Source organism: Thamnophis elegans, chromosome 16 (assembly GCF_009769535.1).
Source record: "Thamnophis elegans isolate rThaEle1 chromosome 16, rThaEle1.pri, whole genome shotgun sequence".
NCBI lineage: Eukaryota > Metazoa > Chordata > Lepidosauria > Squamata > Colubridae > Thamnophis > Thamnophis elegans.
Window position 1 is genome coordinate 34883667 of NC_045556.1, and position 24524 is coordinate 34908190.

General features: G+C 47.3%; 1 protein-coding gene across 2 annotated transcripts in view; it reads right to left on the reverse strand.

Moving 5' to 3' along the window:
• LOC116519552 (discoidin domain-containing receptor 2-like) overlaps positions 1 to 23876 on the reverse strand; it is a 32341-nt gene extending 8465 nt beyond the window's left edge. Inside the window, exons 1-11 of one of the 2 annotated variants that reach the window (XM_032233474.1) lie at positions 23544 to 23876; positions 18690 to 18834; positions 12558 to 12660; positions 9809 to 10037; positions 8275 to 8422; positions 7527 to 7632; positions 6384 to 6570; positions 5143 to 5389; positions 1505 to 1609; positions 835 to 995; positions 528 to 723 (exon numbers count right to left, since the gene is read on the reverse strand). In XM_032233474.1, coding sequence (XP_032089365.1) covers positions 528 to 723; positions 835 to 995; positions 1505 to 1609; positions 5143 to 5389; positions 6384 to 6570; positions 7527 to 7632; positions 8275 to 8422; positions 9809 to 10037; positions 12558 to 12660; positions 18690 to 18756 — 1549 coding nt within the window. In that variant the 5' untranslated portion in view covers positions 18757 to 18834; positions 23544 to 23876. Of the gene's footprint in view, positions 1 to 527; positions 724 to 834; positions 996 to 1504; positions 1610 to 5142; positions 5390 to 6383; positions 6571 to 7526; positions 7633 to 8274; positions 8458 to 9808; positions 10038 to 12557; positions 12661 to 18689; positions 18835 to 23543 lie in introns of those variants that run through there. The other variant, XM_032233475.1, reaches the window with a different exon arrangement.
• Between the last annotated feature and the right edge of the window lie 648 nt (positions 23877 to 24524).

Here is a 24524-nt window from a genome sequence, read left to right on the forward strand (position 1 = left end):
ATTCTCTATGCGCGGCTTTCAATTAGAGCAAGTTCTTGCAGGGAGGATTTTCCTCATCCCACCTGCTCTTAGTCCACTCTGGTCAAGTAGAACCATGATCTGGAACCCACAATCATCACCAAGTCATGGACACGCTCGTCACGGAGACCTCAACTCAAGTGGAATGTGCTGTTTGAACTCTACCACAGTAGAAGCGATCCGGCCAGCCAGTCCTAGAGGAGATCAACCCTGACTGCTCTCTAGAAGGCCAGATCCTGAAGAGGAAACTCAAAGACTTTGGCCACCTAATGAGAAGGAAGAAAGACTCCCTGGAGAAGAGCCCAATGCTGGGAACGATGGAGGGCAAAAGAAGAAGGGGAAGGCAGAGAAGGAAGTGACTGGATAGAGTCACTAAAGCAGTCGGCGTGAGCTTCAATGGACTCCAGAGGGTGGTAGAGGACAGGAAGGCCTGGAGGAACGTTGTCCAGGGAGTCGCAATGGGTTGGACACAGCTTCGCAACTAACAACAACAATAGAAGCTTCCCTACCCGAGTCTTCGGCGCTTTGAGATAACTCTGGCAATTTCTGGAGGAGGGTGAGAGGCTGGTGGTATTCCAGATCCAAGGGGAAGACCCTCTCATAGGTGGGGTTGTTCTGGTAGATCTGTGTCTGGCCGTTGACAATTCTGGAGCTGTAGAAGGAGAGACGCACCGTGGCATCTTCTTCCAGGATTCGCCGGGGAGCCTACGGAGATCATTTGAGAGATCTTGTAAGCAACAGCGACCCACACTGGGAACTGTTCTTTCTCCGAAGCTTGAGAAAGGTCTAGGTAGCTCAATGAGGGGTGCATGGTACCGTCTCCAGATGCTTCTGAGTGTACTGTCTCCACAGGATGGCGATGATAACCACCAAAAGGAGAAGAATGATGGCCACAAGACAGCCGACCAGACTAGAAGAGTTGGAGTCCTCTGCCTTCTGCTCCACCCTGGGACTGATGGAAGCTAGGATGGTGTTCCCTGTATAAAAAACGTTTATAGTTGATCAGTCCAAATCAATATATATCAATGTGTGTGTCTGCGTCTGTGTGTGTTCCAGCATAACTCTGGAATGCCTGGAGCAATTACAACCAAACTTGGTACACAGATGACTTACTCTCTGGAAAATAATATTGTGGATGGGGTAAGACACCCCTAACACCCCTTGGGGTGTGTGTTCTGTTACGATAAAGCCTGTTGTGCCTTCAAATGGCTTCTACTGTACTGCCGCAAAATGGTTTCTACTGTACGGCGCAGTGGAGTTGCCATGGTAATGGCTTCACAGTACTCTACAAGGGGGTTCCCTCTGGTAAGCGGGAAAATCCAACATTAGAAATTACATTTGGTCTGGACATTTTCCCCCCTATAAATAAGTGCCTGGGCAATGCCGGGTTATTGGCTAGTCTAGAATAAAAGGGTTGAAAATAGGCCCACCCATCGGTCCCCCTGCTCAGAGAAGTTCTAAATTATTTGCCTCTCTGGCTTCTTACCCAAAGTCCCCTGTGTTGTGTTTGGTCTCTCTGATGATGGATAGGACTCTGTGGTGGGACTCCATGCAGAAGTAACCAGGATTGGATCTGAAGCATCCATATTGACTAAAGAATTGAAAGGGAGAAAGGCATTATCTCAATATATCAATTCTAGACTGAGGAATCTGTATGTTTTTCACTCTCTCTCTCTCTCACTTGCTCCCTCTCTCCCTCCTTCTTTCTCTCTCTCTCTCCCTCCCTCCCTCCCCCCCTCTCTCTCCACATTCATGAGCCGAGGTAGTGCAGTGGTTAGGGTGCAGCAGCACTGCAGGCTACTTCAGCCGACTGCTAGCTGCAATTCAGCAGTTCAAATCTGACCGGCTCAAGGTTGACTCTGCCTCTGTTCGGGAGGGGGTCTTTCCCCCCGCACTTAAAGCGGCGGTGGTGAGACCCCTCCTGAAGAAACCATCTTTGGATCCAGCCGTTCTTAACAATTACCGTCCAGTCTCCAACCTCCCCTTTGTGGGGAAGGTTGTTGAGAAGGTGGTGGCCTTCCAGCTCCAGCGGGCCTTGGAGGAAGCTAGCTATCTTGACCCATTCCAGTCCGGCTTCAGACCTGGCTACAGCACAGAAACCGCTTTGGTCGCATTGACCGATGACCTCTGGAGAGCCAGGGATCGAGGCCATGCCTCCATTCTGGTTCTCCTTGACCTCTCAGCGGCTTTCGATACCATCGACCATGGTATCCTTCTGCGACGACTGCGAGAGGTGGGGGTGGGAGGCACTGTTTTGCAGTGGTTCTCCTCTTACCTCTCGGACAGGTCGCAGTCCGTGTTAGTTGGGGGGCAGAGATCGAACCCTAGGCCCCTAACATATGGGGTGCCGCAGGGTTCGGTCTTGTCTCCCCTACTTTTCAACATCTACATGAAACCGCTGGGCGAGATCATTCGGCGGCACGGGATAAAATACCATCAGTATGCGGACAATACCCAGTTGTATCTGTCCGCCCCGTGCCAACTCAATGAAGCGGTGGACGTGATGAACCAGGGACTCGAAGCCGTTAGGGACTGGATGAGGGCCAACAAACTCATGCTCAACCCGGACAAGACCGAGTGGCTGTTGTGTTTCCCTCCCACTAATTTGGCAAATATTCCATCTCTCAGGCTGGGGGGTCAAATATTATACCCCTCAGATAGGGTCCGCAACTTGGGAGTCCTCCTGGACCCACAGCTGACTTTCGAACATCATTTATCAGCTGTGACCAGGGGGGCATTTGCCCAGGTTCGCCTGGTGCACCAGTTGCGCCCCTACCTGAACCGGGAGGCTCTCACAACAGTCACTCGTGCCCTTGTGACCTCTAGGCTGGAGTACTGCAATGTGCTCTACATGGGGCTGCCCTTGAGGAGTATTCGGCGACTTCAGCTAGTCCAGAATGCAGCCGTGCGAGCGATTGTGGGTGCACCTCGTTTCACCCACGTAACACCTATCCTCCGCGAGCTGCACTGGCTACCTGTCGATCTCCGGATACGCTTCAAGGTGCTACTTGCCACCTATAAAGCCCTCCATGGTAGTGGGTCTGGGTACTTGAGAGACCGCCTACTGCCGATCACCTCCACACGACCCATCAGATCTCATCGTTTAGGCCTCCTCCGAGTTCCATCTGCTGGCCAATGCCGACTGGCCACCACGCGGAGGAGAGCCTTCTCGGTGGTAGCCCCGACCCAATGGAACGATCTCCCCGTGGAGATTCGTACCCTCACCACCCTTCAGACCTTCCGCACAGCCCTTAGAATCTGGCTATCCCGTCAGGCCTGGGGCTAAAGATTGTAACCTGCCCGAATGGTATGAATGTTGCGTTTTAATCATGTACTGTCTTATATGTAAAAGTTTGTCTCCCCCGCCCCCCCTTGGATTGTGAGCCGCCCTGAGTCCCCCCAGGGAAAAGGGCGGCATACAAATAAACAATCTGAATCTGAATCTGAATCTGGTAAGAATGCAGAAATGCAGGTATTCTGCCAGCTGCCAGGAGTTCAATCCTGACCGGCTCAAGGTTGACTCAGCCTTCCATCCTTCTGAGGTGGGTAAAATGAGGACCCAGATTGTTTGGGGGACAATACGATGACTTTGAAAACCGCTTAGACAGGGCTGTAAAAGCACTATGAAGCGGTATATGTCTAAGTGCTACTATCTATCTATACCTGCCCTGTCTGTCTGTCTGTCTGTCTGTCTGTCTGTCTGTCTGTCTGTCTGTCTGTCTATCTATCTATCTATCTATCTATCTATCTATCTATCTATCTATCTATCTATCTATCTATCTATCTATCTACCTACCTACCTACCTACCTACCTACCTACCTACCTATCTCTATATCTTATCTATCTATCCTATCATCTCTCTCTCTCTCTCCCCCTTTCCCTCTCCCTCTCCATATACATATATATATATGTGTGTTTATGTTGTGTGTGTGTGTGTTTCTGTGTTGCATTTGTGTTGCATAACAAAGGCAACAGTAAAAATAATGGCTTTCTGTCGTGATGGTCTCTTGTGATGAGCTGATAGACAGAGAAAGGAAGCAGTATGCTTTCTCCCATATTTGGGCATACCAGGGGTTGTGACACTATATATATATACTATATATATATATATATATATATATATATATATATATATATATATATATATATATATATATATATATACTATACTATATATATATATATATATATATATGTGTGTGTGTGTGTATGTGTGTGTGTGTGTGTGTGTGTGTGTGTGTGTGTGTTTTTATTTGTGCTGATAAATAAATATATATATAGTGGTATATATATAGTGGTATATATATAGTGGTATATATATAGTGGTATATATATATATATATATATATATATATATATATATATATATATATATATATATATATATATATATATATATCTCCTATCTATCTATCTGTCCGTCCGTCCGTCCGTCCGTCCGTCCGTCCGTCCGTCCGTCCGTCCGTCCATCCATCCATCCATCCACCCACCCACCCACCCACCCACCCACCCACCCACCCACCCACCCACCTACCTACCTACCTACCTACCTACCTACCTATCTATCTCTGCTGACTCTATAAAACCGCTTAGAAAGAGCTGTAAAAGCACTACGAAGCAGTATATAAGTCTGCTATTGCTATTGCTATCCATCTATCCATCCTATATGTATATCCACCCATCTCACAAGAAATGAGTCTCGGCAGTGTGTAACATTTCTTATAAATATATATAAAGCAGTCAAAAATTTTTTAAAAAACCCACTACATGCTTTTTGGAGGGGAAGGCTTGGGAAAACCGGGCACTTGGTGCCGAAAAGATTCACCATCCCTGGACTAGAGAGTGGTGCAGAAGAGGGAGAGATAAAAGGAGTGTCTGGGGATTTTAGTCCACTGGTTGTGACCGACTGTAAGGGCCCCTGCTCATTTCTAGGCCAGCACTGTCCAAAGTCATTTCTGGGGTTATGTGGCTTCACAGACCACTGTTCCCACCGAAGTGGTACCTATTTATCTATTCACATTTGCATGCTTTTGAACTGCTAGGCGGCCAGTCGACAATCCGTGCCACGCTGCAAATCAAGGGTATTGGTTGACACTCCCGACCCACCCACCCCGGGTGCTCACCTGATTGAAAAGAGACCTCGCTGATCATCATCCAGGTATCGGCGAAGTAGAAATGGCAAAGGATGGCTTTGCCAACGTGGTGGTGGAAGGGAACGGTCACGAATCGCGCGCTGGGATTCTTGTCATCCAAGACGGTGCTCAAGCCCACAGGTTGCGGGTCCCACTCGGTGACCCACTGTGGTTTGAAGAGACATTCCACCCTTTCAAAGATCTTCACCCCTTTGGAGAACATGTTGTTGCAATGGACCTGTAGTTGCGCGGCGGCGGGGAGAGAAAAATGGCAACCGTCAGGTAGCCATGTTGGCTTTTCTGTTGCGGGAAGTGGTACATCCCTCTGAAATATCGACAGTCTAAATATTTGTAAAGATCAAGCTTTTATTTTATATTATTTATACATATAAATGCGTGGATAGTGTGATACCTGGATATCATACATTTCAATACACATAGACATAGTCTTATTACTCCTAAGTATTCCTTTCCATTGCATTATTTCATATTATTTATACATGCCTTTTACTATTCCCCTTCATTTCTAAACCTTCCATCTATTCTTTTATCTATCTTAATACACACAAACCATTATTCCCCTCTTACTTCTGTCCCTATTTTAACTTTTTTCCATCCTCCAGTTCACTTTTATATTCAGACATGTTATATTGTTTATATGTCTCTTGGTTAATTCAAAAATTTCATCTATTCTTTCATTATTCAATACCTGAGCATACAATTTTAAAAACAAATTACAATCGATTATATATTTAAAATATGTATTTTCATATTCTTTCCAGTCCTTCGATCCATATTGTTCTACTATTGGTTACATATTTAGATTAAAATACATATATGTTTTTCTTAACCATCCCTTATTTGTTTCTAGCCTTTCACTGCTAATCATATTTTTTATCATATTTCCCTTAACTTCTAAATTTCATCCTTCAAAATATAGGTATATTTTTTCTAATCGCCCATTATTCGATTCTAGCCTTTCACTGCCAGTCATATTTTTATACACATTTAATAGTATCCTCATTTAAAGTCTAAATATTCCACTTCTTCATATCTGTTTATATTATTATCCTAATAACTATCAGGCTAACTATATATGTTCAACCTGTATAATTGTGGTATTAGTACACATCATTAAAGTATATTCATAAGAATTTCTTTTTTACCTAGGGTTAACCTAACCTTTGCAAGAAGACAGGCATCAAAAATGTTTCACCAGGAGAAGATTCTACCTTCATGGAGGTGAAGTTCCTCTGATGGTCAAACTGGAACTCCATCTCCACCACACCGTTGCGGAAGCTGTCGTTCCTCCAGCCGATGTAATCGTAGCCTGGCCACGCCCGGTATTGGTGGCTCTTGGTGAAATCATCCAGTCCCAGAACACCGTCTGTCAGCTGGCCCAGCCCACCATAGAGGAGCCTGGCAGGAGAGCATTACCCAGTCAGAAGAAGTTTTGGAGGTGCTATCTAGACGATAGATATACTACGTTGGGACTTTATGGTTTTGTCCACTTCCCTCTCGGGATAGGGATTGATGTTCTACCTAAAAGGTAGCTCTGGGTTCAGAAATGGATAATCAATGTTAATCAGGGGTGAAATTCTCTGAAGTCTGCTAACGGTTCGCTTTGCTACCAGTTCACTTCATGCGCATGCGTGCTCAACGTGCACTTTGCGCACTACTGAAATTGGAGGATTAAGAAGCCTTTTCTGAATCTGCAAAGTAGGTAGAAAAGTGAGAGATGGGGGATAACGTTACCTAGTTGGGTCATGAAACATCTGCAAGAAAACCACCAAGCTCAGAGAGCACCAAGGACTCCACAGTCATATTCCTCCTCCTCCTCCTCCTCCTCCTCCTCCTCCCACTGATAACATTACCTAGTTGAGTAATGAAACATCTGCAAGAAAACCACCATGCTCAGAGAGCACCAAGGACTCCACAATCATCTTCCTCCTCCTCTTCCTCCTTTCTACCACTGATAACATTACCTAGTTGAGTAATGAAACATCTACAAGAAAACCACCACGCTCAGAGAGCACCAAGGACTCCACAATTCAACCCTGAGCTACAAATATTCCCCTCTATCGGTAAGATGGACCTTGATGTCCTTCTGCAAGGTGGTTTATAATCTTACTTAAAACGAAGTGGATGAAAAGGGACATTAGCATCCCTTAAGCGGCAGTTTCGTGGATCCACAAAAGTATCTGTCGCAATGGATGAGATAGCCTTGACTGTGTGACTGTTTTGGTTTTGGTACAAAGAAACGAAGATAAGGTAGCGCGCGGGAAGGGGACATTTGAAAACTGTATTGCATTATTACATTAACGAGAGCAATAAATGGAGAGGCAAGGAAGACATTGAACTTGGCTCCCTCTTACTTTCGTTCCTGGTGACCATCGTAGATTGAGTCGTTTAGATAAACAAGAGGATTGCCAGAGTCCACCATGGTTTCCCCCTCGGGCATGCTGTAGGACTCCAGGCCATCTAGGAAAGGAGATTATTGAGCATCAGGAGAAGGACATCGTAGTAACGGTATCCTCTTTTCTTCACTACCAGTTCGGTGGTGGGAGTGTGCATGTCTGCGCATGTGCAGAAGGTCCGTGATGACGTCTGGGTAGGCGGGTGGAGCGTTGCGCCGCCACCACTACCCATTCTCACGAACCGGTGCGAACCAGCAGAATACCATCTCTGCCTACATGCAGTGGTGGGATTCAAATAACAACTGGTTCTCTGTCCTAATAACTGGGTGTGTGGGCGTGGCCATGGTGGGTGTGGCCAGGGGTGTGTGACAGGCAGCACTTGGCCTCCTGAACCCACCCACCCCCGGGAGCAAAAACAGGCCACAGGGGGGGAGGCGCCCCCCATTTTGAAGCTAGAAGGCCTCCTTGCAGTCTCCTAGGAGCAAACACAGGATGTTGAGGCCAGTTTTCAACCTCACCCGAATCAAGAGCGCAAATGGCTATGGAACCTTCTTGGACCTGCTCATCCAAGCTTCTTCAGTTCTGAAGAATGTTTTCAAGGGGGTGCTGGAACCTAAGAAAATCCTGTTGCCTTTTTGGAAAAGGCACCTTTGGGACAAGCAGGACCTGGATGATTGAGAATATCTATCAACATGTAAGTCCTTACCAGACCAGACACAACCGTAGAGTTCTACTCTCATGCAGACTGTCATGGGCTGCTCCGTCACTGGGATCACACGGATGTAGCGAGCGATGATGGGCGGGCGAAGATCTTTCAACACAACCTCGTAGGTATCTGTGTTGCCTTGGATCACCTGGAAGGGATTTGGCCATCTTAGAGGCACTGGACCTGGAGAATTGTGAGTCTTGAGAAGGAGAAGCCCACAGATGGGTAGCTTTGAGTCTACCTGGTAGAGGCAGCCTAGCTGGAAACATCTGGGAAAGTTGGAGAAGGCTACTGCCTCAAGCAATGAATGAATGAATTGGGGGGGAGGGAGGTCCTTAAGTACATTTTAAGATGCAAGAGATTCTTTTGGAGTCTACCTTAGGCGTTTGACGACATTCCTATCACCAGCATGATTTTGTCCATCCCTGATGCCAAGTACGCTATGAACTAAGGCTAAGACATAAACCAGGGGTGAAATCCAGCAGGTTCTGACAGGTTCTGGAGAACGGGTAGTGGAAATTTTGAGTAGTTCAGAGAACTGGTAGTGGAAATTTTGAGTAGCTCAGAGAACCGGCAAATGCCACCTCTGGCTGGCCCCGCCCCCATCTATTCTCTGCCTCCCAAGTCTCAGCTAATCAGGAGGAAATGGAGATTTTGCAGTATCCTTCCCCTGGAGTGGGGTGGGAATGGGGATTTTGCAGTATCCTTCCCCACTCTACTTGTTTTCTGTTTTCCTGTCTGCTTATGCAATGGACATTCATAACAGCTACTAGGTCTGAACCGAGAGCTGCAGTGGTGAAATTCAATTTTTTTACTACCGGTTCTGTGGGCATGGCTTGGTGGGCATATCAGGTGTGGCAGGGGAAGGTTACTACAAAATGTCCATTCCCTCCCCACTCTGGGGCCAGGCAGAGTGGGGAGGGAATGGACATTTGCTGGTTCTCCAAACTACTCAAAATTTCTACTATCGATTCTCCAGAACCTGGTAGATTTCACCCCTGAGGGGCTGGTCCTTTACAAACTGTAGAGAATAATGCTAAAGAAAAGCAACAAAGGAGTTGTGGCAGTGATGGGATTCAAAGTTTTGTACTACCGGTTCTGTGGCCATGGCATTGCTTGGTGGGCATGGCAGGGGAAGGATACTGTAAAATACCCATTCCCTTCCCACCCCACTAACCTGCTTTCCAGCTCTGTTCTCCTGTGCAGGGCAACAAAAGAAGACCAAGCCAATCAGCTGGGATTCGGGAAGCAGCAAATAGATGGGGGTGTGGCCAGCCAGAGTTGGTATTTGTCAGTTCTCCGAACTACTCAAAATTTCCGCTACCAGTTCCCTAGAACCAGTCAGAACCGGCTGAATACCACTTCTGACTTGCGGGCAGGAGTTAAGCAAGTTTGGAACTCATCTGGATGAGTAATAAATTAAGCTATATTCCACGCACAGCCTCTTTTTCTTGAAAATGAGATCTAACAGCTTTCGGTAAAATGTATCTTCAGAGCTCAATTTCTCTTTGCAGCTCCTCCGTATCTCACTTACCTGCCTGTTCTGTCGATCCTTCCAGGACAGCCACCGTTCGCCGTTACGACTGTAATTGATCCGATAGGCCCGGGCGAACTCCTTCCCGGTGGCCCGGGCATGGCGCCCTTGTGTCCCCACCAGGGTGATGAAGTAGAGTTTGTGAAGGTCAATCTGAAGAAACTGCACGTCTTCTGGTTGCAAGAGTCCCGCTGGACACCAAGCTCCATCGCCCTCTTCTCGGAGCAATCTGAGCACACGTGGGGGGCAGAAAGAGATGGAGGCGGACAGTAGGACCCATAACGCCAAAGACCAGGTTAGCCACTTTAGAAGAATGATGATGGAGGTTCTCCATCATCCAGGTCATGGTTGTCCCCAAGATGCTTTTCCAAAGGTCAATTGGATTTCCTTGGTTTTTCTTCAGAACTGAAGAAGTTTCTTGGATGAGAAATGAAATGTTTTCAAAGATTAAAAAACAAACCAAGGAAGCCCAGTTGCCTTTCGGAAAAGCATCTTTGGGGTAACTTGAATTTGGGAACCCTGTGGAGCAAGAACTGCCATATTTTTCAGAGTATAAGATGGACCGGAGTTTAAGACGCACCAAGATTTTGAAGAGGCAATTTAAAAAAAAATTTTTACACTCTGCAGACCTCCCAAAAACGGTCCATTTTTCGCGAAAACAGGTCCGTTTTTTTTGTCAAAAAAAGGACATGTATAGCCTTTAGCCCATTTTTCTCTCATTTCTATCCTCCCCAGCTCCCAGGAGTACTCTGGAAGCCTGCTAAAGGCTATGCACGGCCATTTTTGCAAAGGGGGCGGGGTTTCGGGAGGCCAAAAATGCTGTATTCAGTGTATAAGACGCACTCAGATTTTTACCCTCTTTTTAGAGGGGAAAAAGGTGCGTCTTATACTCCGAAAAATACGGTAGCTGTCAACTCGTAAAGCATTTCCATATTTGTTATGGAGTTGTCATGGGCATCTTTCGGAAACATGACACTAGCTTCATGGTTGCTGTTATATATTGTAATTAATTGACCTTTTTTCTGGGTTGACGCGATGCATTGAACCAAGTTGGCAAGGTTCACCCCACCCATTAACTCGGGAATATTGACCTGGCTTGATCCGGTTTGTGATATCTTTCATGCTTAGCCTTGGTTGGACCAGACTATGGACCAAGTGTCATGTAGGCCAATGTAGGCCAATGTCCCTGAAGGTGCTTTTTCAAAAGGCAACTGGGCTTTGTTTTTAGCAGTTAGCAATAGCAATAGCAGTTAGACTTATATACCACTTCATAGGGCTTTCAGCCCTCTCTAAGCGGTTTACAGAGTAAGCATATCGCCCCCACAGTCTGGGTCCTCATTTCACCCACCTCAGAAGGATGGAAGGCTGAGTCAACCTTTGAGCGGGTGAGATTTGAACAGCTGAACTGCATAACTGCAGTTAGCTGAAGTAGCCTGCAGTGCTGCACTCTAACCACTGCGCCACCTCGGCTCTTCCTTGAAGATGTTTCCTTTCTCTTCAAAAAAAAAAGCTTCTTTAGTTCTTCAACTTCTTGGATGAGAAGCAAAATATCTTTAAGGAAAAACTAGAAAGTCTAGTTGCCTTTTGCAAAAGCATCTTTGGGACAACCATGACCTGGATGATCGAGAATCTCCATTTAGACACTACTGAAGATTCTTCAAAATCATGCTATGCCCCTTTCTCAAAAAGTCTGAGGAATTCAGGGTGTATAGCAGTGATGGGATTCAAATAATTTAACAACTGGTTCTCTGCCCTAATGGCCATCTGGGTAGGCGGGGCTCAGTGGTCACGTGACTGGGTGGGTGTGGCCAACTCAACGTCACTCCCGTCGATGGGCGCTTCGCCTTAGCTCTTACAATGTAATCAGGGTTAACCGGAGAGGCAGTTTCTGTAAGCAGGGCAATAAAGATGAGGCTAGAAACAACACCAGAATATTCCTTCCTGCCTTTCTTATAGGATTAACCCTGTAAATTGGAGAAAAACAAAAGGAGATTTCTTCCAACAACCGGTTCTCCGAACTGCCTGGAAAGTTACCAACCAGTTCTCCCGAATAGGTGTGAACCGGCTGAATCCCACCACTGCTGTATTATGCTACAGGTTCTTGAATAAGAACTTGGTTTCTTGGCTCACCAGAATGTCCCCAATCATCAGTGGTGACAAAAGACCCACTCAACCAAATGTCTGTGGAGATTCTCGGTCATCCATGGTGGTCCCAAAGGTGCTTTTTCAAGAGGGACCTGGGTTTTCTTTGTTTTTTTTTCCCTGAAGAGGTTTCACTTCTCATCCAAGAAGCTTCTTCACTTCTGACTGAATCCTTCCGTTCCACACCATTCAGTCAGAACTGGAGAAGCTTCCGTGGATGAGAAGCGAAATCTCCTCAAGGGAAAAAACGAAGTCTGTTTGCCTTTTGAAAAAGCAACCTTTGGGACAACCATGACCTGGATGACCGAGAATCTCTACTACTTTGTTGTAAAGCTTTAGTAATGGAGTTGCACAAGCCTGCATGAGCTTCCCCCTCCTTCCCTTTATCTGTGTGAGAAATGGGGAATGGCCTGTCTTGCTCTGGATACTGGCCTCTTTTATCTGACCATGTCTTGGTTGCTGCTCTTCTCTCTCTCCCTCAAGGCCATTCCTTCTGCCTCTCCCTTGGTTGGGTGGCTTGTGTACATTGCCCAAAAGCGGGGGGGGGGGGGGGAATGATGACTCAAAGTATTGTACCAAGGCCAACTTTGGAAGAAATTCCACCCACCGGGCATACTGTGGTCCAGTTGAGTCATACCACTGGCTGGAAGCAGTAATGTCCTCGTCTCTGATCGACCCTTCGTACATCCCCAGAGGATACCGGCATATTGCTGGGAAAGAGGAAAAGGGGGGGGGGGGAAAGGGCACAAGTTTTGCAGTGAGGAAAAAAAAACATCATCAAAGCCTTTTAAAACTCTCGTGAAAAATACACCATTCCCTGCCTGTTCTGACCGAGCTTCCCAATAACATGAAGCAAACTCCTGGTCCCGACAAAAACCCCTTTTATTAATTGACTGTGAATTTTGCTCCTCCCCATCCAGCAAAGTCTTTCAAGGGAGGATTTACGGTCACAGACCTTATCTGGCTTGGAGAGCAGCCAGGCCGATCTCTGCAGAACTTGGCATGGAGTCTCGGAGAGTCACGAACCAATTGAGTAAACTCATGGTCTCCTGCAAACTCCACTCCCCTTTCTCTCCTCTTTTATTTCCTCTGGGAGGGGCCATTCACCGTCCACCTGTGGCCTTACTCCCAAGTCGACCCCTGTTCCTTAGCGGTTCCCTTCGTCTGGCAACTCTGCTCATGCGCATACTGGGAACAGGCCCCAGCCGTTCATCTGCCTCACTGATGTCTGACTCCAAAGGCAGCATACAGCTCTGGCCCTCTCTCTGCCTCCGACACAGAGCCCTCATCAGAGCCTTCTCCAGACTCCAGGACTCCCTGAAGCCTCCTGGGACCAAAAATGAGTTGTGGGGGGGAATTGCTGCCCCTGCATCCCCCTCTTCATGCGCACGCATCTCCCATATGCGTGGCAGAGACCTGAAAATCAGCAGGCTGGCGGGAGGCATGCATGCATTCGCTGTGGAGCTGCGTGCAATGCCTTGCATGCCAGCAGAGAGGGCTCAGTGTGCCACCTGTGGCACATCTGCCATAGGTTTGCCATCGCAGCCCTACAGGATTGAAATAACAACGTAGTCAAATACTCTGTCAAGCCATTTGCTAATCCTGTCTTATCACACGAGGACTGCCTCAGATAACACAAGTTTGCACATGTCCCTTTAATGGTGTTTCAGGTCATGTCAGTGTTGGGCTTCTTGTCAAGTAGAATATATTACAATATAATCCTGTCTTGACAAGAAGCAGGAGGCTGTTTGGGGATAATATGCATTCTCTAGAAAAGCAGAGGAGGATAAACCTAGAAGCTTTCTCTCTTGGCGTTTGGGAAACTGACCGGATACGCTTTGGTGAAACTGACTTTTCTGGATTATCTACTAGGAAATAACATATTGGCCTACTGCCAATTACCTCCACTCGACCAATTAGATCCCACAGATTAGGCCTCCTCCGAGTTCCATCAGCCAGTCAATGTCGACTGGCAACCACGCGGAGGAGAGCCTTCTCTGTGGCAGCTCCGACCCTCTGGAACGAACTCCCCGTGGAGATTCGTACCCTCACCACCCTTCAGACCTTCCGCATAGCCCTTAAAACCTGGCTGTCCTGACAGGCCTGGGGCTAAAGACCTCACCGTACCCGAATAGTATGAATGTTGTGTTTTTTAACGAAGTACTGTCCTATATGTAACTTGGTTTGTCTCCCCCTCCTTCTGAATTGTGAGCCGCCCTGAGTCCCCCCAGGGAAAAGGGCGGCATACAAATATTAATAAATACCAAATACCAAATATCTTGTGAAATGAAGAGACGAAAGAGCCCAAAGCGGCTCGCGGAGACCCCCTTGGTTCACCGAGGAGCTCCGCGAGATAAAGCGCCGGAGGAGACGCCTAGAGCACCGGTGGAGATCCGACAGGTCCGTATCGAACCGAGCACTGTTGACAGCTTGCACCAAGGAGTATATTTGGGCATTGAGAACTGCCAAAAGATCACACATTGCCTCCTTGGTAGCGTCCGCCGAGTCTCGCCCAGCCGCCCTGTTTAGGATAACCCGCTCCCTCCTAAATAGGAGGGAGACGGGGAACCCCCTGCAGGGTAAGGCTGAGGAATATAGTCAGTTCTTGGCGGACAAAATTGCTCGGTTTCGATCGGAACTGGACTCCACCCCTGCAGATCCAGCCGGGACACAGGGGAATAACTTGGTAGACCATCTCTGGGTTGAGTTTCAGGATGTTGCCTCCGGGGATGTGGACAAGGCTATGCGAGCTGTGAGTTCCTCCACCTGCATACTGGACCCGTGTCCCTCTTGGCTGACTGCCAACAGCAGAGAGGTGACACGAGGCTGGATCCAGGCGGTTGTTACCGCCTCTCTTCGGGAGGGACACCTCCCCACCGCGCTTAAGGCGGCGGTGGTGAGGCCCCTCCTGAAGAAACCGTCCTTGGATCCAGCAGTTCTTAACAACTATCGTCCAGTCTCCAACCTCCCCTTTCTGGGGAAGGTTGTTGAGAAGGTGGTGGCCTTACAGCTTCAGCGTACCTTGGAGGAAGCTAACTACCTTGACCCCTTCCAGTCTGGCTTCAGGCCCGGTTACAGCACTGAAACCGCTTTGGTCGCATTGACCGATGATCTCTGGAGAGCCAGAGATGGAGGCTATGCGTCCATCCTGGTTCTCCTCGACCTCTCAGCGGCTTTCGATACCATCGACCATGGTATCCTTCTGCGACGACTGCGGGAGGTGGGGGTGGGCGGCACTGTTTTACAGTGGTTCTCCTCCTACCTCTCGGACAGGTCGCAGTCGGTGTTGGTGGGGAGGGAGAGATCGTCCCCGAGGCCCCTAACCTATGGGGTGCCGCAGGGTTCGGTTCTGTCCCCCCTGCTATTTAACATATACATGAAACCGCTGGGCGAGATCATTCGAAGGCACGGGATAAAATACCACCAGTATGCGGACGATACTCAGTTGTATCTGTCCGCCCCGTGCCAACTCAATGAAGCGGTGGACGTGATGAACCGGGGCCTTGAGGCTGTTAAAGACTGGATGAGAGCTAACAAACTGGTACTCAACCCAGACAAGACCGAGTGGCTGTTGTGTTTTCCTCCCAAAATTTGGCTAACGTTCCACCTATCAGGCTGGGGGGGCAAAATTTATTCCCCTCAGATAGGGTCCGCAACTTGGGAGTCCTCCTGGATCCACAGCTGAGTTTTGACCACCACTTGTCGGCTGTGACCAGGGGGGCATTTGCCCAGGTTCGCCTGGTGCGCCAGTTGCGGCCCTACCTGAACCGGGAGGCTCTCACAACAGTCACTCGAGCCCTTGTGATCTCTAGGCTGGAATACTGCAATGTGCTCTACATGGGGCTGCCCTTGAAGAGCATCCGGCGACTTCAGCTAGTCCAGAACGCGGCCGCGCGAGTGATCATGGGCGCACCACGGTTCGCCCATATAACACCAATCCTCCGTGAGCTGCGCTGGCTACCTGTTGATCGTCGGGTGCACTTCAAGGTCTTACTTACCACCTATAAAGCGCTCCATGGTAGTGGATCTGACTATTTGAGAGACCGCCTCCTGCCAATTACCTCCCTGCGTCCCATCAGATCGCACAGAGTAGGCCTCCTCCGAATTCCATCCGCCAGTCAGTGCCGACTGGCGACTACGCGGAGGAGAGCCTTCTCAGTTGCTGCTCCGACATTATGGAACAACCTCCCCGTGGAGATCCGTACCCTCACCACAGTCCAGGCCTTCCGCACAGCCCTTAAGAACTGGCTATCCCGTCAGGCCTGGGGATAGGATTACTCTCACCCCGCCCGAATGTTGAGTGAATGTTGTGTTTTTATGATCAATTTTCTTTTAATCACGATTCTTTTCTTTTTAAGTCTTGTCTTGCACTCCCTTCCCTTCACTGTTGTAAGCCGCCCTGAGTCCCCTCAGGGAAAAGGGCGGCATATAAATTTCCAATAAAATCTAAAAATCTAAATCTAAAATCAAAGATAGCTCAGAATAAGGAGCTATTTTCTATCTTGGCTCTTCATGGACAACAAATACGGCTCTTGTTGTCCTTTTTCTATATTTACATCCCCCGAGCAGAAGGAAGGGGAAAATATTTATCTATTCCCATCTGGAGGCAAGAAATCGGATTTAAGAAACACACATGATGGATTGGCTGGGTGTTAACCTCTGGATTCCGGTGTCTCTTTTACGTTTCCTAAATCGCGGGACGAGTGGCTGAGACTTGCATCATCAACACTGCCGAGAAATGACATCTTGAGTCCCTAAATTTGCAATTCAATGTGGTAGAACCCCAAAATTTAAAAATCTGTTAAAACAGTGAAATAGTTAAAGTTGTATAATGGAGATTTGGATGTATGATGAACTATTTGTGTTGCTGAAAAGCGCATGTAAAAATGTTAATTGGTAAAGGAAAGCTGGGAAATCCAAACATGAAGCCGACCTGATGGAAGTGTAAAAAAGTACAAGGGACCTATTATCACATATGGTGGACCTGCCCGGAAACACAAAAATATTGGACAAAAAATTGGTAATGGGTGCAAGAAATTACAGGAGAACAGATAAAATACAAACCCGAAATCTTTCTGCTGGGAATAATCAAAGGGAAATATACAAAGAAAATTAAGTACATATTAACACATCTGCTAACTACAGCTAGAATAGCATTTGCCCAATGCTGGAAACAAAATAATACCCCCTTGGACGAATTAGTGATTAAAAAAACCTTTGGATTGTGCAGAGATGGACAAATTAACACTGAAATGAAAAGATGAAGAAGAGTCGGAATATTATGAAATTTGGAACAATTGGTACAAATGGCTGCAAAACAAGAATAAAATTAATTAAGCCAAAAAAACAATATGTATAAAAATATATATAGAACTGTGTATAAAGGTGTGTAAATATAGAAGCGAAATATTATATACATGTACAGGTTTGATGACATAACAATGTTGATGTAATGACTGTAAGGTGTTGTAGAAGGGAAAAAATAATTTAAAAAATCTGCTAACAAGGAAAGCTGGGAAATCAAAGGGGACATACAGAACAAGAAATAGGAGGGAGTAAAAGGGGAGATAAATGAGGGACAGGAAGATAAGGTGGGAAAAGGAAGTATTGAAAATAAAAAGCAGATAGAAGATTTCACTGGGATTTACAGTCACAAGGGAAAAATAGATAAAGGGGAGAGCTCCCAAAAAGGAAACCACAAAATAGTAAGGAAAGGAGGAGAACATGGAAAACCCTGGGGAAAGTTACTAGAATAATGAAAGTAAATACACTGAAAAAAATAGCAATAGCAGTTAGACTTATATACCGCTTCATAGGGCTTTCAGCCTTTTCTAAGCGGTTTACAGAGTCAGCATATTGCCCCCACAGTCTGGGTCGTCATTTTACCCACCTCGGAAGGATGGAAGGCTGAGTCAACCTTGAGCCGGTAAGATTTGAACTGCCGAACTGCAGCTAGCAGTCAGCTGAAGTGGCTGCAGTACTGTACTCTAACCACTGCGCCACCTCGGCTCTAAAAGATACAACAACCACAAAAACAGCAAAAAGAAAAAGAAGTTAGGGGAAAGGGGAAGAAGAAGGGAAAGAATTAAAACTGGAATTTTTGAGAGCCCGGGAGAAAATGGTTAAAAGAGGAAGAAAGGGGGAAAGAGTTACATTAGTAGACTAAAGAGAAGAGTAGTAAGATTGTTATTGTGACGTAACCAATTAAGAAATAAAGAAACGATAGCCTATTGTTAATTGTAGAAAATTTTGGGGGGGAAAATGCTCTCTATGCTTAAATTGAATTAGAGGAGGTAGGCTGTTCATAGCAAAATATACCAAATGGAGAAAATGAGAAATTTGGTGCGACTTTGAAGGGGCAATGCAAGATATTGTTTAAGTATTAAGAAAAATAATAATCATAAAGATGAAAAAGTAATGGAAGAGAATAACTTGGCACAAAGTGAAAATGAAACTATGATGTAGAACGGACTCTGTAAATGAGAGGATGTTAAAGCAAAGATCCAGGCAACGCTTTGTTCCTACAATACGTATAATTTGTCTTAAAATAAATAAATAAACCTTGAATGGAAAACGAAAAGAAATGGCATCTTGAAATAATAGCCCATAAAAGATATGCCCATTTTTGTGGAGACTTACAACTGTTACTGATGGACTGGGTAGAAATGGAATGGGAGACATTTAAGGGAAAGAAGAGATATTCCCGTTTAGTTATACCTGGATTATACCTAATTCATACCTGGATTGACTTCAGACCCCGAACACGTTGAAAATCCAGCCAGGAGCAGAAGAGATAAGCAGAACATCCTTAGCGAAGGTAACCTTGGAGTGGGTATCTTCCGGTGGTCAGTTTGACGGGTCCTCAGTCGCTTCCATTCATGATTCTGAGGGAAGAGAGAAGGAACCTGGTTAGAACTAGATGGCCATGTTGTAGATCAGCTGTCAAGCGCCAGGAGAATCAGGAGATCCAGCCAGTTCAAATGGGTATAAAGATTTATTGTAAGCTTAGGGTCCCTAGCTGAATCTCAACTACTAACAGTCAAAGCCAGTTGGCGGGAGATAAGGAATTCACGGCGGGCTGGACTTAGGTCTCTTGAGGACGCGAAGGCACTCATAGGCAGTTCAAATGGGTATAAAGCTTTATTGTAAGCTTAGAGTCTCTACCTGAATCTGAACTGCTAACAGTCAAAGCAAGTTGGCGGGAGATAAAGAATTCACGGTTGGCTGGATTTAGGTCTCTTGTGGGCAGCGAAGGAACTCATGACTGATGTCGCCATTTGACCTCTCTTTCAATCTCAGCCTGGTTATCTCCCACATTAACAGAAACATGTGATCCCCTCCTCACCCTTGGATAAGCTTTAGATAAACTGCCCCACGATTCCTTTCATCTGAGAGAGAACGAAGAAGGGAAGCCACAAAGAGACACCCTTCCCGCTCCTGCAAATCATATCCTGGAGGAAATTAACGTTCCACGTCCTTCCCCTCGGTGCTTCGAAAACACAATGGAATTCCTCCGCTGTCTCCTGGGCGTGCGGGACCTTGCTCCGAGCTTCCGTCCCAACCGAGCTTGCAAGGTGCAAGCGAAGAAGAGTCCAATTTCCTCCCTCGCTTTCTGATAGCCAAGCAGAACAGCGTTAAAATTCTCCTTGCCGGGGGGCCCAGGGCGGTTTCAGCCGCTAATTGCTAACAGCTGCGAGAACTGTATATTTAAAAACCATATTAGAGAAAGAACGGGGACGATAGCAGAAGGCAGGCTAGGAGGGTTTGGCCAAGGTCACTCTCTCTCTCTCTCTCTCACATACACACACAGACAAAAGTGCTCTGAGCTGGAGACAATCACAACCTTCTTTCTTTGCAAGGGGAGAGAGAAGGCCCACCTGTTCTTCTCACCTTCCCCTCGCTTTCTGCTTTTGAAGTCCCCGCTCTCCCCCTGGCACAGGTCTCCAGCTTTGATCTGGCCCACGCGTGCCACGTTCCCTCGCCTGTTTTGCACACCCACCGGTCTTGCTCACTTCCCCCCACCCACCCCGGCTTAAGTCCTGCTCAGGAAAGAACCTCTGGAAGGGTGCAGAATCCCAGCATCTGCCTGCCTTCTGCTTGCCTCTTCAGGCCTTTGTTGGGCTAACGAGATCCATGCCCATCTGCGGTTCTCTGCCCCCCAACTTTGAGGAAAGGGCTTGGAGGCGTGCCCTTCCCCTTGGATTTTCCCTGCTTCTTTCTTCTTCTTCCAAGGTATCAACTTCTCCCAAGGAGGAACTTTCAGCTGCGAGAAGGAGGCCCGATTCCATTCCAGACAAATGGTTGTCCAATCTCTTCTTAAATCCTCCAGTGTTGGAGAATTCACAACTTCTGGAGGCAACTTCTGTCCCGCTGGTTGATTGTTCTCGCGCTCAGGAAATTCCTCCTTAGTGTTTCTCTCCTTGATGAGTTTCCATCTGTTGCCTCTTCTGGTGCTTTGGAGAACAGGTTGACCCCTTCTTCTTTGTGGCAGCCCCCATAGATATTTGGAAGACTGCTATCATGTCCCTGCTAGTCCTTCTTTTCATTAAACTGGACATGTCCAATTCCTGCAACCATTCCTCGTATGTTTTAGCTTTCAGCTCCCTAATCATCTTTGTTGCTCTTCTACAATATGCACTCTATATAGATGCAATGGATGGCTGTGAAAGTTGGACCATAAGGAAGGCTGAGCGCCAAAGAATGGAGGCCTTTGAACTCTGGTGCTCCTGCATCAAGTCCCTTGGACTGCAAGGCCATCCAACCGGTCAGTCCTAGAGGAGATCAACCCTGACTGCTCTTTAGAAGGCCAGATCCTGAAGAGGAAACTCAAGTACTTTGGCCACCTAATGAGAAGAAAGGACTCCCTGGAGAAGAGCCTCATGCTGGGAACGATGGAGGGCAAAAGAAGAAGGGGATGGCAGAGAAGGAGGTGGCTGGATGGAGTCACCAAAGCAGCCAGCGTGAGCTTAAATGGACTCCAGAGGATGGTAGAGGACAGGAAGGCCTGGAGGAACATGGTCCATGGGGTCACAATGGGTCGGACACAATTTTGCAACTAATAACAACAACAACTTCCATGCAAACAATTGTGAAAGTTTTTCATCATGTGACCTTGGATGACTCCACTACTGGATCAAGAAGATAAAACAGTGTGTGTGATGATGATGATGATGATGATGATGATGATGATGGTGGTGGTGATGACGATGATGACGACAACAACAACAACTTTATCTGGGCCCCATGAATCAGACATCCATTTCTCAACCCTGGTGAGCCTTCATTGAATGGCACAATGTTATCACAAAACCTGCACATCTCAGCAAGACGTAACCCAGCCGCAGCCTCTCCTGGCCCATAACCCCAGATGAGCGGGGCAGTGATTGCCCTTAGATGGAAGGCAACAAGGGAGCAGTAGCCCCATCTGTGGGTGGGTGGGTGGGATCCTGTAACTGGGAAAGTGGGTGTTATTTTGTCCTCTTTCTTCTGAGTTTTCAGCCTTTGTCAATTTCATGGGGTATTGCGCTCTGCTCTCATTCTCTCATATGTGTGAGAATCTGTCTGTCTGTCCATCCATCCATCCATTCATCACCTCTATCCATTCTGCCTGCCCATCCATCCATCCATCCATCCATCCATCTTTTGTCTTTCTGTCTGTCTTTCTGTCTGCCTGCCTGCCTCTTGCTGTCTCTCTCTCTCTTTCTCTGTGTCTCCCTCACTATCTCTCTCTATCTATATCTTTCTGTCTGCCTATCTATCTATCTATCTATCTATCTATCTATCTATCTATCTATCCATCTATCTTTTCTATCCTTTCTTTCTATCTCTCTCTCTCTCTCTCTGTTTCTCTGTGTCTCCCTCACTCTCTCTCTCTATCCTCTCTATCTTTCTCTCTGTGTCTGTCTCTTTCTCTGTATATCTATCTATCTATCTATCTATCTATCTATCTATCTATCTATCATCTATCTACCCTTTCTATCCTTTCTTTCTGTCTGTCTCTCTTTCTGTCTGTCTGTCTCTCTCTCTCTCTCTCTCTCTCTGTCTCTATCTATTTCTATCTATCTATCTATCTATCTATCTATCTATCTATCTATCTATCTATCTATCTATCTATCTATCTATCTATCCTTTCTACCTTTCTACCTTTCTGTCTGTCTGTCTGTCTGTCTGTCTGTCTGTCTATCTATCTATCTATCTATCTATCTATCTATCTATCTATCTATCTATCTATCTATCTATCTATCCTTTCTACCTTTATGTCTGTCTGTCTGTCTGCCTCTGTCTCTCTGTCTCTCTCTCATCAGGCATATCTGCCCACTACTGAAGGGAGGGCACTGTTTGGTGTTTCAAAATTAAAAACAAAACAAAACAAACCCCAGATCCTCTGTCCGTCTTCCAGGATAGAACTGAGCCAAGAGAAAAGCAAGCCCTCTTCCTTCCTCTAAGCCAGAAACAAAAGAGAGGCAGCTGTGTAGCCTTCCGGCTACCCTGGGCCATGCCCTCTGCCTCCCCCTACCATGCCCCATGGCAGAGAGATCAAAAACATGGTTTCCAAATTCCCCTTTTCTAGCTTTGCCTTTGGAAGGGAAGGGAGGGAGGGAAGGGTGGGCAGGCCTCAAGTCCCCGGAAGAGGAGTGAGTTGCTGAATTGGACAAAGCCAAGGAAAAAGTGTTCGGGAATTGGAGAGTGAAAAGGAGGCGAGGAGAGAAGAGAGAAGAAGAGAAGGGAAGAGGAGAGGAGGAGGAAGGAAGGAAGGGAAGGAAGGAAAAGGAAAGGAAAGGAGGGGAGAGGAGAAGAGAAGAGAGGGGACAAGGAGAGGAGAGGAGGAGGGAGAGAGGAAGAAGAATGAAAGGAAAAGGAAAAGAAAGGAGAGGAGAAGGGAAGAGGGGAAGAGAGGGGAAGAGGAGAGGAAAGGAGGAAGGAAGGAAGGAAGAAGAAAGGGAACGAGAGGAGAGGGGAGAAGAGGAGAGAAGAAGAGAGGGAAAGAGGAGAGGAGGAGAAAGGAAGGAAGGAAAGGAAGGAAAAGGAAAAGAAAGGAGGGGAGAGGAGAAGAGAAGAGAAGAGAGGGGAAGAGGCAAGGAGTGGAGGAGGGAGGAAGGAAGAAGAATGAAAGGAAAAGGAAAGGAAAAGAAAGGAGAGGAGAAGGGAAGAGGGGAAGAGAGGAGAAGAGGAGAGGAAAGGAGGAAGGAAGGAAAAGAAAGGGGACGAGAGGAGAGGAGGAGAAGAGAAGAGAAAGGGAAAGAAAATGAGACAAAAAAAGGAAGAGGGAGGGAGGGAAGAAAGTAAGGAGAAGAGAAAAAAGAAAAGGAAAAAAGAAAGCAAGAATGGAAAAAAGAAAGGAAGGAAGGGAAAGGGAAAGAGAGAAAGAAAAAGGGAAAAAAGAGAAAGAAATAAATAAATAAAGAAGGAAGGAAGGAAGGAAGGAAGGAGAGAAGGAGAAAAGAAAGGAGGGAAGGAAGGAGGGAAGGAGGGAAGGGGAAGGAGGGAGGGAAGGAGGGGGAGTAGGAGAGAAGAAACGAGGGAAGGAAAGAGGGAGGGAGTAAAGAAGAAGTAGGACCGTTGTATCACACACACCCCGCGCAACAGCCCTTACCTCCCTGGCTGCCTTCGCTGTCCTGCCACCCCCACCATGGTGGGGGCGGTGTGTGCGAGAGAGCCTAAGCGCTTGAGCTCCACGGATCCAGCCGGGCTCCCCTTCCCACCATCCCTTCTCTTGGGCCCAGCAACTTTCGCCAGGGGTGCTGAAAGTTGTTGGCGGAGGTAGATAAACTGCTCTCTCCCTCCGCCTGGGCCCAGGAGGCTCTTCTCCTTCTTCTTCTCCTTCTTCTATGTCACTCCAGTTTCTATGGCAACCCCTGACGGAGGAGGCTACGGGAAAAGAGCAGATGTGTGTGTTGTGTGTCGGTGTTGCAAAGCCAGGGGCTGCCTTTGGCGCTCTCTCCTCCTCCTCCTCCTCCTTCCTCTCTCATCCCCTCCTACTTCGAGCTGTTGCTCAGCCCACTTAGCTGGACGCTGTCCAAACTTTGCAACGCAAAGAAGGGGGGGAGCCACAATGGGCCAGAGAACAAGAGGAGCCGAAGCAGGGGGGCGGAGAGAGGTCCTCCCCCACACCCACCCACCCTTCTCCCTTCCCAGCCTGCTGACCCTACAGAAATGGGAAGCTGCACCACAGGCGCCAACGTGCCCCGGCGAGTTTGGAAGCTTGCGACAGGCGAGGAAATTGAACTCTTGGCCTTCTTAGCAGTTCCTAGAAGAGTGGGGCTCGGATGTGGGGGGTCTGCTGGGATGTGGAGATGATCCATCAAAACGTGTGCATCTTGCAAGCCCTTCTTTTGGGGCAAGTCCTCCTCGGTCTGGCATCTCCCCTTCCCCGAGATGCCCCTCCGATGAGATTCAGAGGGGAGGCTAAAACATGCGAGGAACGGTTGCAGGAACTGGGCACGGCTAGTCTAGGGAAGAGAAGGAGACAGGATAACAGGCTTCCGATATTTGAGGGGCTGCCCCAGAGAGGAGGAATGGGTCAAGCTGTTTTCCAAGGCACCTGAAGGCCCAAGGAGAGATTCAACCTGGAAAT